The sequence below is a fragment of the Euleptes europaea genome, chromosome 9, assembly GCF_029931775.1.
Source record: "Euleptes europaea isolate rEulEur1 chromosome 9, rEulEur1.hap1, whole genome shotgun sequence".
In the NCBI taxonomy this organism is placed as follows: domain Eukaryota; kingdom Metazoa; phylum Chordata; class Lepidosauria; order Squamata; family Sphaerodactylidae; genus Euleptes; species Euleptes europaea.
In genome coordinates this window covers 70,474,699-70,486,897 of record NC_079320.1, presented here as the reverse complement: position 1 = coordinate 70,486,897, position 12,199 = coordinate 70,474,699, and the positions used below count along the sequence as shown (strand labels likewise).

Sequence of the window (12,199 nt, the reverse complement as noted above, 5' to 3'; positions counted from 1 at the left end):
TGTATCATCCAAATTAATTGTGGTTTGGATACATTGATAAATTTTGTGGATAGTATAGCTTACAGTAAAAAGCTTGTTAAATTGGCAAGTAATTAACCTACATGTGCTTCTTTATTACACAGTGATGGTGTTTTCCTATCACGTATGGTTCCTCCCCACCGTGCCACTCCCTTTGTATATTAGCATCATCTTTTAATGGTCAAGTCACAAATGACATTATTGATCCATGATCCTGGCTTCTTTTTGAACATTGAAACAGCTACAAGGATCCCTGGAAAATACTGTATTTTTCCTGCCACAGGGCTAACAGCAGCTTCAATGCATGTTAGAATGAGGGAGCAGTGTGTGGAAGGGTTAAATATGCCCTTTTAAAAAGTTGTCACATCTGTTTCTGGATCTATTGTGTCATATGAGGTTTCACCCTTTCAGATGACTTCCTAGCTTAACAGAAAACAATTGTACTGGAAAATTCTTGGGTTCTACTTCTTTTGTTCTTGCTTTATTATTTGAGAACACAGGCATGGATCTTGCTCCAACTGTGATCTGTTATCTTTCTATATTCTCTACAGCCACATTGAACTCAACTTTGCAGAGCAACCCTGAGGGCTGCCTGCACTGCAGTGGCCGGGCCACCTGTGTAACTGTGGCGCCGCGAGTCCACTCCCTAAAGGGGTTGGTTAGGCTGCGGCCAGCAGGAAAAAGAGGCCGTAGCTGAGTTTCAGTGGTGGCAACTGTGTCAGCGTCCCCAGCAACCATGCCACAGCATCTCATGCAGGGGCTGTGATGAGGTGGTGGGGCAGCGACAGACAGAGCAGGCAGAACCAATCAGGGGCCAACAGGCATGGGGGCCAAGCCTAGCACTCGTCCCAGCCCAGGGGTGGGAAGGGGCATGGGCAGGGATGCCACTTCCATGTCTGCAGCTTTGTTTTTTGAAGGTACAACTTTGTGCCTCTGTAAGGGGGTGTTCCCAGGCTGAAAGGGCTTAGGGAGCCAACTAACTCCAGCCACGTTCCGCCCACAGTCACACCGGCGCCTCGCTTGTGCCGACAGGCAGCTACTGAGGAGCTGTGCCAGCACCCGAGAGCAGAGAAGCGGCACTCGATCCTGCACCGGCATAACTGGTCCTTACGCTGATGTACCTCAGAGATATGCCGGCATAAGGGTCAGGGCACTCCCTGAGCACCTTCGCCCCTCCCCTCCTTAGCACTGTGCTGTTAGTCACTTTCAGTTACCAATATATACCATCTCTTCCTTCACTCTATCTCAAACTTCTTCCAGTGCTATGACTTTTACTAATGAAGTGCTTTCACAGATTAACTCTCATGACCGAATCTGCAGTGGTCAGTAGTATTCCTGTTTTAGTTCTGCACCGCAATCTATAATTCCTATGCTGTTTTTGAGATAGCATGGGTTAAATTAAGATGCGTGAGGTTGAATACAGAATAGAAGGCAATATATAATGGACATGCATTATGTAGGACATACATCGGAAACAGAAACTGCACACAGAATGCGGCAAGATCAATATAGAGACAACAAAACCTATTAATCGGAGAATTTTATTGAACTATTTGCCTTTAAACCACGGTCAAATATTCTGAAGAGAGAGAGAGAGAGAGAGAGAGAGAGAGAGAGCGAGAGAGAGCGAGAGATAAAATTTGGACTTGATCCCAGTTACCGAAACAATCCTTCTGTAAACAGGCAAGTCCCTGTAGCTCAAAGTATCCTAGAGTGGGCAGGGGGGGTTAGTGTTTAAATTGCATGCTACCAGGCACACATCTCCCCAACCCAAACTATAATTTCCACTTAAGTCCCAGGCAGAAGGGAAGCAAGCACTGATCACTTTCTTCCCTTCTTCCTAATAGTCACCATATTGAGGGCTTGCACCTGTGCTCTGCCCTCATGACTTCAGGTTTCCACGCTAGGGTTGCCAGGTCCCTCTACTCAACCGGCAGGAGATTTTGGGGGCAAAGCCTGAAGAGGGCGGGGTTTGGGGAGGGGAGGGACTTCAATGCCATAGAGTTCAATTGCCAAAGCGGCCATTTTTCTCCGGGTGATCTGATCTCTATCGGCTGGAGATCAGTTGAATTAGCAGGAGATCTCCTGCTATGACCTGGCAGTTGGCAACCCTATTCCATGCAGGGCTCTTGATGTTCCTATTTTTGGAATCTCCCCCACTAAAATCACATCAATGTGTGTGTGTAGGAGGTTTAACCCCTTTCCTCCAAGGTCCTAATCCAAATCAGGAAGTGGGGAGCTCACATCTACTTTTTTGTCGAAGAAGAATTGGTTTTTATATGCCAACTTTCTCTACCACTTAAGGAAGAATCAAACTGGCTTACAATTACTTTCCCTTCCCCTCCCCACAACAGACACCCTGTGAAGTAGGTGAGGCTGAGAGAGTGTGACTAGCCCAAGATCACCCAGCTTGGCTTCATGTGTAGGAGTGGCGAAACCAAACCGGTTCACCAGATTACCCTCCGCCCCTCATGTGTAGGAGTGGACAATCAAACCCGGTTCTCCAGATCAGAACCCACCACTCCAAACCACCGCTCTTAACCACTACACCACACTGGCTCCCTGCACTTGTTCTCTTTAAAAAAACTCATGGGTTTAAGGGTTCTTCCATTATTAGCTTCTCAACAGTAGCAGCCATAAGCCTGGAGGCCAAACAAGTATGATCTTCCCAAAAAGGCTCATGGTGGTTTAGACTTACAAGTGCTGGGTCTGTGTAACAGACTCCTCAAGCACATCATGTAATACAGTGATACTCACTCTGTGGCTCAGGAGTCTCATGCCACTCTCTGGCATATATTCTGAGCACTATTCCCCATTATGGCACTCTCCCCATTTTCCAGGAAAGTGAGCAAAGTTTCTGGCTCACACTTAGCACAGAGAGAGGTTCTAACAGCCCTGTCTCTTCCAATACTAGAGTTCAACTTGAACGGAACACTTAACATAGGAAGGTACTGATCTTTTTAACACCCAGGGCGAAAACACATGGTCGCTTTATCCTCCTTTAATCCCTGTTTCAGCCAGGATTCAGCCAGGATCGAACACATGCGTTTCGCCTAATGTGCATTCAATCCTGGCTAAAACAGGGATTAAAGGAGGATAAAGCGACCATGCGTTTTAGCCCCCAGCCTAACAAAGAGTTCTGGAGAACCTGAAAGCTTGCACATTGCTTTGTGTTGTGTCTGCCTTGCAAGCCCCATCTACTCACTCCAGATACCTAAGGGCTGGCTAAGGTTCAACACGACTACAGAGAGCAAGCCTACATGCTCAGAGGTACTCTGGAAATTTAAAAGGTTATAGTTATACATTTAAAAATGTATACTTATATCTTATTGTATATGCAGTTGGTGGGGTGGTGCACAGGGCATGCAGTAGTCATGTGGCTCTTTTGGTTGACGGTACCTGCAAATGTGGTATGCCATAGAGTAAGTGCCACTGATGTAATATGTGGAGGCTGGGTCCATCAATGACTATTAGCCATAGTTAGTAAAGGAAACCTCCATATTCAGAGGCAGTAAACCTCTGAAACCCAGTGCCAGGAGGCAAGATCAGGGAAGGCCTTGGCGCCATTTTTGGCCCTCTAGGGTTAACTGGTTCGATGATCCTTAAAAAAAGCCTTAATTACCTGATAAAACAAATACATTAAATTAACTTGGCTTGTGTTTTAACCAGCTTGAAGGAATTATTCAAGATGGCATGAAACAGATTTTGTAGCCCCATTCAGGTATATCTGTGTGCAATTGCTGGAAGCACATACGCTGAAGCCCAGAGAGATCTGCCCTATCTGATGGTAAGCCCTCTCAGCTTTCATAGTGTCAAGCATCTGTTTGGGGAAACCGTCAAAAGGGATGCCTGGAGTAAGTCTATCCCCCAGACTGGAGACTAGCACTGTGAAAGTCAAAAGCAGCACATATGTTTATTTACCATATTTGCAGATATAACTCCTTCTACCTTCTGATGACCTTTGACACTTGGAATCAGGCACATAATCCTATCTTTTATGCAATGCCATTCTCTGTCCAACACAGAAGGAACATTTTACATTGATATAAATCAATTTTACAGGGAGCAGCTTATTTCTTACCTGTCGAATTTTTAGATTAGTTTCACCATCTAAGTTTGATGTTTCAATGTAGCACATAGCTTGGGGTTCACTTATAGAAAAGAAAAGATTGTTTTTGTAAGATAATTATATTAGATCATGTATCCAGTAAAGTGAAACATCAATGCTTCCTCAAAGAAAATTGATATGAGTAACAAGTCATTCACATTTGCAGAAAATTACCACCAAATTGATATTTTACATCACAAAATATATTCAAAAAGGCAAGCACCCAAAATGGATTCATACTGCCTTCACAGTTGTACTTGTAAGTAACCAAATAGAATGTTCTTTCTTAAAGTACGCTAGTCAGGTAAAAATATCTGACAATGTAGCATCACAATGCAAAATAATAAACCAGTCATTTAATTCTTTGCACAAGCAATTGTGCAACATGAAGTATGTAAGAAATAACTACCTAAGTGAAACTCACACAAGCAAAAATGGGTATTTTAGGTACACTTGATGTTTTCTTAAATGTCTTACACAAACTGCTTAAGCAAGGAAAACAGCTGATTTACATATAGAAACTGCACAAGGAACAGGTTTATTGGGTTGTAATCAAATTATTTAAAACATAAGAAGTATTAAGGACTACAGTAATGACAGAACCATTATAAATATAGTGTTTCCATCCTTAGACAGGTAATTCCTTATTTTTATAGGGATTTCGTTTGTTCATCATCTTTTCTGTGAATGTAAATGACTGAATACTGCTTAGAATATAGAATGTTTGTACTGCTGCCAGCTTGTTGTATCTTAATTTTGACATGCTTCATTTGTTTTAACCAGCATACAGTAAAGTAAGACTCTAAAAATACAAAAGAGCAGCAGAAATGTTAGAATGAAAACATGCTACATTACAGAAGTCATTGGAGATAGTGGTGGCACTCGCTACTCAGGTTAAAGCAGGCCCTTTGGCTACAATCAGCTTAGATGCAAAAACAGTAGACAGTTTTATAACTGCAAAGCACATATCAAAATATCATGCAGCATTTCTATGAGTAAAACTTTCAACTATTTCTCAATAGCATGCAGTACAGGGCATGCACAACTCTGTGCTGAGGGTCCTCTACTAGCCTTAAAGCTATGCCAATTTATAATAGTTGGGGTTTAATGTAAGTTACTGAAAGCAAGAGGTTCTCCACCATACAGATATGTGTACTGATTAAAACTCTAAAATAGTGTTACATGCATGTCCTATTTAAAGAAAAGAAATAGCTATTTTCAGACAGTGTAAATATATCATATGACAACAAGAAAAACAAATTTGGAGCATCTGAACCTGTTCAGATTTGTATGCTTTAGCAGTCTACACAACTTTTTACTGCTTTCAATGTAGCCCAAAAGAAACTCTCTTGCACTCTCATTTTACTCTAATGTGTATTCTTCCTAAATGCAATTAAGATGTTGCAAAAGGTATGATGGCAGAAACTCTTCTTTGTATCTTCTGATTTGGTATATGAGGACCGTCCACACACATTGATTGTCAAACTGCTTCATTCTAACCTTGACGACAGACAGATGAGATCAGCTGGGAGATGCTCCCCATTGGTCACTCTCACTATTTCCCCTACTGCCACCTACATATCCCAGTTTAAAAATCATTGTAACAGAATAATGAGAAATGAGGGGGGGAATTGAGTAGAGAAAAAACAAAGAGACAGAAAGTAGAAAATTATTATATGATACATGTTAATAAATGCTTGATGACTTTTTTCAAAATCCATTTAAATTAGGTCAGAGAAAAAGTTACAATTCTATATAATTTAAATGTTATTCATATTTTAGACATAAATTCTAAGAAAAAATACCCCTGAAAAATAATTAAAATGTAAGCATATAATTATTTAAAATGTTAACTTTAAGAAGTTATGAAGGGTAAAATTAGGACATATTTAATCAGGACAATTCATTGGGAGCAGAATTCTAATGGGATCCATAAAGAATTCTCTGTGTGTATTTCACTGAAGTGAGGACAATTCTCCCACTTCAAAGGGAGTGCAACTAGAGCAGCAATGTTTTCTGTTGACCTTTACATCCCTCCTTGGGTGGAAGACGCTTAAGATGGATGCGTTGGGAAATTCTGGGAGATTTAGGCAGACTATATGGAGGATGGGGTTCGGGGAGGGGAGGAACCACAGCAGCATATAATGTTTTAGAATCCACCTCCAGAGCAGCCATTTTCTCCAGGGGAACTGATCTATCATCTGGAGATCAGTTGTAATTCCATGTCGCACTTGGAGGATAGCAAACTTAGATTGTCGAACTGAACAAACTGGGACTTCTGAATTCAAGCATCATGATAAACCACTGTTAATACAAAGAAGGGAACAAACCAGGTACAAACCATGGTTTAGAATCCCAGCATAGCATGCTCAGTTTGTTGGATAGCCTGCATTCAGACACCACACTAAAACAGAATTCAATCAAATCATGGTTTACAGATTGTGGATTATTGTTATATTGAATGCAGCCTAATTTTCTGCTCCTCGTGCTTTTAAGACCTAGTCTGAACAGGACTGTGTTGTGGGCTACTTGCTTTCCTTCCATTACCCATGCTTCCAGCCCCAGCCAGCTGGGGGCTAGCATCTGTGCATTGCTTCTTAGAGCTGACATTTAATGTCAGCAGCCTAATTTTTGTTGCATACTGCTCTCTGATGCCAGGGATATTCATGGGTAAACCCCCACCCTGGTCAGATCTAGGGAAGAAGGAGTCTGTAAGCAGACGTCTCCAACAGCAGTAGAGATAGGGTCACCAACCTCCAGGTACTAGATGGAGATTTCCAGCTATTACAACTGATCTCCATCCGAAAGAGATCAGTTCATCTGGAGAAAATGGCTACTTTGGCAATTGGACTCTATGGCATTGAAGTCCCTACCCTCCCCAAACCCCACCCTCCTCAGGCTCAGCCCCCAAAATTTCCAGGTATTTCCCAACCCGGAGCTGGCAACTCCAAGTAAACTCTCTTCTGCCATGTCCTTAGCCCTATTTAGGCCCTTGGATATCTACACACGGACATCATATTCAAATGTAAGAAGCACTTTGAATAAGAATTCCTGATTTTAATGTTACAGTGGTTTGGAATTCCAAGAAAATGTTTCTGCACTTCAAGCACGGATCTATATGCCAATCCAACAAGACCGTACCCCTTACCACAAGCACAAAATGATGTAAATTGGGGGGGAGGGACCCTGCATCTAGCATTTCAGCAAGAACTGCATCCACAGCGTCTAACAGCTATTCAGCTAACATATATAGTTAGGGGCTAGGCAGGTAAGCAGATCAATGTTGTGTTTCACTGCATTATAGTGTTCTAGTTCTCTCTAAACCTGTTCTCCATAACACGTTCACAGGAAGCATGGTGCAGAGAAGAGTGGAATTAGCCAGGTTCCCTGATCAGCAACTTCTTCCAAGAATTCTAATACACTTGCTTGAAAGGCATTCCCTTTCACATCCGTGATGGGGGAATCTCATGTATACAAGCAGAGGCACATGTGAAGTTTTATCCTCCGCTAAAGAGAACAGAAAAGCCGGTTAGCACAGGAGCTGTATGTATGCATTGAAGAGCATTAAATGAGTTATCATGACAATATATAGTTTGCAGAAAACCGTCTGTCATATTTTCTGTTCTGTGACATTTTGTTTTAAATATGCCTCTAATCAATGAATGTATACATGAAATATTGTCCAATGCTTGTTATGTATAGTAAGGGCACTGACACTTTTCAAAACAGAGTAACTTAAGACAGGAAGACTTGTGCACTTACTAATATATACTGCCTTCAAAATCCGAGTTTATTCCAACCTTACTAATGCACAGGCAGAAATAACAGATGCCTTGTTTTAACCCAAAAGTAATGAAGTTATTCACCTAGCATTGTTAAACCAGTCAGTTAAAAATTATTTGTTCAAAATTCTCTAGTCAGGCATCTACACAATGCAGAAGACCCAACCAAACAGATTTTGAAAAAAGTTCATCTTGCACACATCAAATGCAGATTTGCAAACAAAGTTGTCCGAGGAAATAATGATAAATAATAAGAAAATATCTTAAATATCAAAGGTGATATTTTGCATGCTGAGGTTATGAGGGAAGTAATTTTTGCACAAATGAAACAACATGACAATTTCAAGGATAAGGTTTCTGGTCCTCTAAATGGATAATTTAAAAAAATATTGTGCAGCAAAACTATGTATTCTGAAGAGCTGCGTGGCTGAGGATAAAAACTGTATATATTTATACCTCCAAACCTAGACAACAAATGAAATGAGAACATATCGAAATCTCAGTTCTATAAAAAACCATTTATGAGTTCACATAAATTTCTTTATGGAGCTAGAATATCCTAAAGCAATATATCTCTATTTTCCAATGTTTCACATAAAGGAGATCATTACTTCTGTTTATTCATTATTTCCTGGAACAATTATAGCCAATGCAGGGTAGAGAAATCAACCTCTACATGGTAAGCATTGATAATCATCTCTACCTTGATGAGAGAAGTACAGTGTCAGCAGGTATATATTCTGTGCCTTTTATTAAAACTATATCTCCAACATCTACCTGAAAGAAAACTAGGAATTGGTTAATAGTCTGAAACTAGCAAAACAGCCTTTTATCTTCTTAAGTTATTTGTATATATTGTCCAGTGAAGTTGGTAACCTATTTAGGCTGGAAAATGCAAAGATTACAGAAAAGTACTTAAATTCCACTACAACTAATGGGAAGGAAAGATACATCTTCCTATATTAGCCCTGCATTTAACAGACTGACAGTGCTATCTCAGGCAGAGTTACACCTGTGGTCTTAGAAGGGTGTAACTCTGCTAAGGATGTCACTGTGACTTACCTTCCACCAGAATTCTGTGAAAGAAAACAAATTTTCTCCTAACCAGACCTCCTTTGCACCACAGCAAAGCCTGTTTACATGAATACTTAAAACAGTCTTATATTGAATCTGGTTTCTGAACTTCTGTTTTGTGCTTATTACAATAACTTTTTAACTGCTGTTTTTGACTGGTTTCATTTTCATACAACATTATAATCCTCCTAGAATCTTCTTTTTTTTTAAGTGGGTTAAAATGTAATAAAAACAAAATTTAGCTAGGTGGTATGGTGCTACCATGACTGGGAGTAGCTCTTCAAGGCCTCCTTAAGAAGTATTTCCTACCTCTAATACTAGAGAACATTTTAAGTGGGAATGCTGGAGATTAAACCTTGGATCTTCTATACACAAGGCATATGCTCTACTACTGAGCTACAGGCTCTTCCCAGCAATTTAACAATGCTGTACTAAGGTTCCAGCATACGTATGAAGATATTTCCTGGCTAAAGAGAGTCCATGGGAGAAAAAGATCTCTTCAAAACTTCTAAACAAACCGTGCATTTCTTTCTCTTGCAACTATATAAAACTGCTTAAATCATATTTAGTAAAGTTAAAAATATACAAACAAATTGTGAAGCTATGTTTGTACCTTCCAGATGTGGGGTGTTCTTTCCATCTCTAGCCATCCCTCAATCAATCAATTAATCAATCAATCATTCCTTTATTGGCATAAAAATGCACAATACAAAAGGATACGAAAGGAATAGAAATATTAAAACCATCTAATTAACTGTTTGGGGGCTTTTAAAACAAACTTTAAAAACTGTGCCACCATCTCCAATATTTGAGGGGAACGGTTATTCAATAAATAGGCGACATTGTCACAGGGGCAAAACCTGGCAGACAAAGGGATTTTTCGAAATCTGCCTTCAAGTAGGACAGATGGCAAAACATTACATCCATCCAGAGAAATGACTCTATGTTGAGAGGGATCACACAGGTGAGATAAGTATAGGGAGGGTTGGTAAACACCAAAAGGTATCCCTATATTTAATGGGGAACATGTTTTATTAGCAGCACTATTTAGATCATGGAATCCTATCTCTAAGAGTCTGCATTTTATCCTTTGGAAAGCTTCAGCCTCAGTAAGCATGAGCAAGGAGTTGAAGTCAAGGCCAATAGATTTAATTTTACTCTCAATATATTGAAGCCACTTAGAAGCATGTGACTCCATGAGCATGTGATGAATAAAGGAGGAGGAGTCTGCCTTAAAGTGGAGGCGCCATCCCTCACTCATTTAGTTGCATACACTTCAATCAGGCTGTATGATTAATTTGATGGATAGGCAAAGGGTTCTACCACAACAGTTAAATCAGCAGCCTATGCAAAGTGAGTGGGCTAGTTCCACTGTGTTCCTTAATGAAGTGTTTCAGCAATACACTGTTGCACTGAAGCTAGGGAAGAAAGTCATTCTGGAGATCTTTAACAGCTGGCAACCTATTACCCCATACCAAGCTCTTTGTGTGGCTGAGCACATCAAACAAAGGCTTCTTCAGAGTACTAGAATAGCAGTGCTCATGGTTGCTGTTGCCTCTACAGAGAGACTAGGTAATCTTCACCTGGCACTGAAACCAGCTCTTAAATAGCCTCTGCATACCATTGTTTGTTAGCCAATTTTCATAGATAAAAGTAGCCTTTTAAAAATTACACATCTGTTTGTATAAAGGCTACAAAACTTTCCATTCAGCAACCAATGGCAGCTTAATAAAAAAAATAAGGGGTTGATTAGAAAGGTTCCCTTCCATGCAGAAAAGGCACCCCTTGTTCACAAGAAAGGTGTTTCACATCTAATGGCACAATATTGAATTGGAAATATGAAACTAAATCCAAAGTTGTTCTTTTGTATGTGCAAGAGCTTATGCAAGATCTTGCATCAGCATGACAGCTACTATAGAACCTACCTATTCTTCCAGTAGCACTTGTGAATGTACAACAATACTAATGGATATTCTACTCATGGCTCCAGTCCAGTTTTTAGAACTGGATCTGAACAATAAACAAACAGATCACATACCTTTTCCCAATGGACAATTTCCCAGGCTCCATTTCTCATTACTGTGAAATAAAAGAAACAATGAATATACACAATTGACATTTCAAATCAGAACAAGTTTTTATTTGTGATTTTGACCAAATTATTAATTGGCAACTACAAGAAACCCATCCCAACCACATAACATTTGAACTAAATAAGGACATGATATTTAGTTTACTCTGAAATGTGTATGGCAACATACATATTATGCTAACTGAGCAGAAAAGCTTTGTGTTAAAAAAGTTCAGTTGCCATATACAGTGAGGCGGAAAAGTATTTTGATCCCCTGCTAAATTTGCCCGTTTGCCCTCTGACGAAGAAATTTTAATGGTAGGTTTATTGTAGCTGTGAGAGACAGAATAACAACAGGAAAAACCCCAGAAACCCAGAAGACAAAAGTCAGAGATTGATGTGTATTATAATGAGTGAAATAAGTATTTGATCCCCTATCAACCAGCCAGATTAGGGTTAGGGTTCTGCTGTCGACAGAAGCAATCAATCCATCAGATTTCAAACTAGCCACCATGACCAAGACCAAAGAGCTGTCCAAGGATGTCAGGGACAAGATTGTAGACCTGCACAAGGCTGGACTGGGCTACAAGTCTATTGCCAAGCAGCTTGGTGAGAAGGTGACAACCCTAACCCTAACTGTCAACCTCTCTCGGTCTTGGGCTCCATGCAAGATCTCATCTCGTGGAGTTGCAATGATCATGAGAACGGTGATGAAGCAGCCCAGAACTACACGGGGGAAACTTGTCAATGATCTCAGGGCAGCTGGAACCATAGTCACCATGAAAACAGTTGGTAACACACTACGCCATGAAGGACTGAGATCTTGCAGAGCCAGCAAGGTCCCCTTGCTCAAGACAGCACATGTACAGGCCCGTCTGCAGTTTGCCAATGCACATCTGAATGACCCAGAGGAGAACTGGGTGAAAGTGTTGTGGTCAGATGAGACCAAAATCGAGCTCTTTGGCATCAACTCAACTCGCCGTGTTTGGAGGAGGAGGAATGCTGCCTACAACCCCAAGAACACCATCCCCACCGTCCAACATGGAGGGGGACATATTATGCTTTGGGGGTGCTTTTCTGCTAAGGGGACAGGACACCTTCACCGCATCGAAGGGACGATGGACGGGACCATGTATCGTCAAATCT

General features: G+C 40.7%; 1 protein-coding gene across 1 annotated transcript in view; it reads right to left on the bottom strand.

The window, feature by feature from the left end:
- ATP8A1 (ATPase phospholipid transporting 8A1) overlaps positions 1 to 12,199 on the bottom strand; it is a 98,740-nt gene that overhangs the window by 65,564 nt on the left and 20,977 nt on the right. The window contains exons 6-8 of the mRNA XM_056855621.1: positions 11,021 to 11,061; positions 8,612 to 8,685; positions 4,100 to 4,169 (exon numbers count right to left, since the gene is read on the bottom strand). Of these exons, the coding sequence (XP_056711599.1) occupies positions 4,100 to 4,169; positions 8,612 to 8,685; positions 11,021 to 11,061 (185 nt within the window). The remainder of the gene's footprint in view (positions 1 to 4,099; positions 4,170 to 8,611; positions 8,686 to 11,020; positions 11,062 to 12,199) is intronic.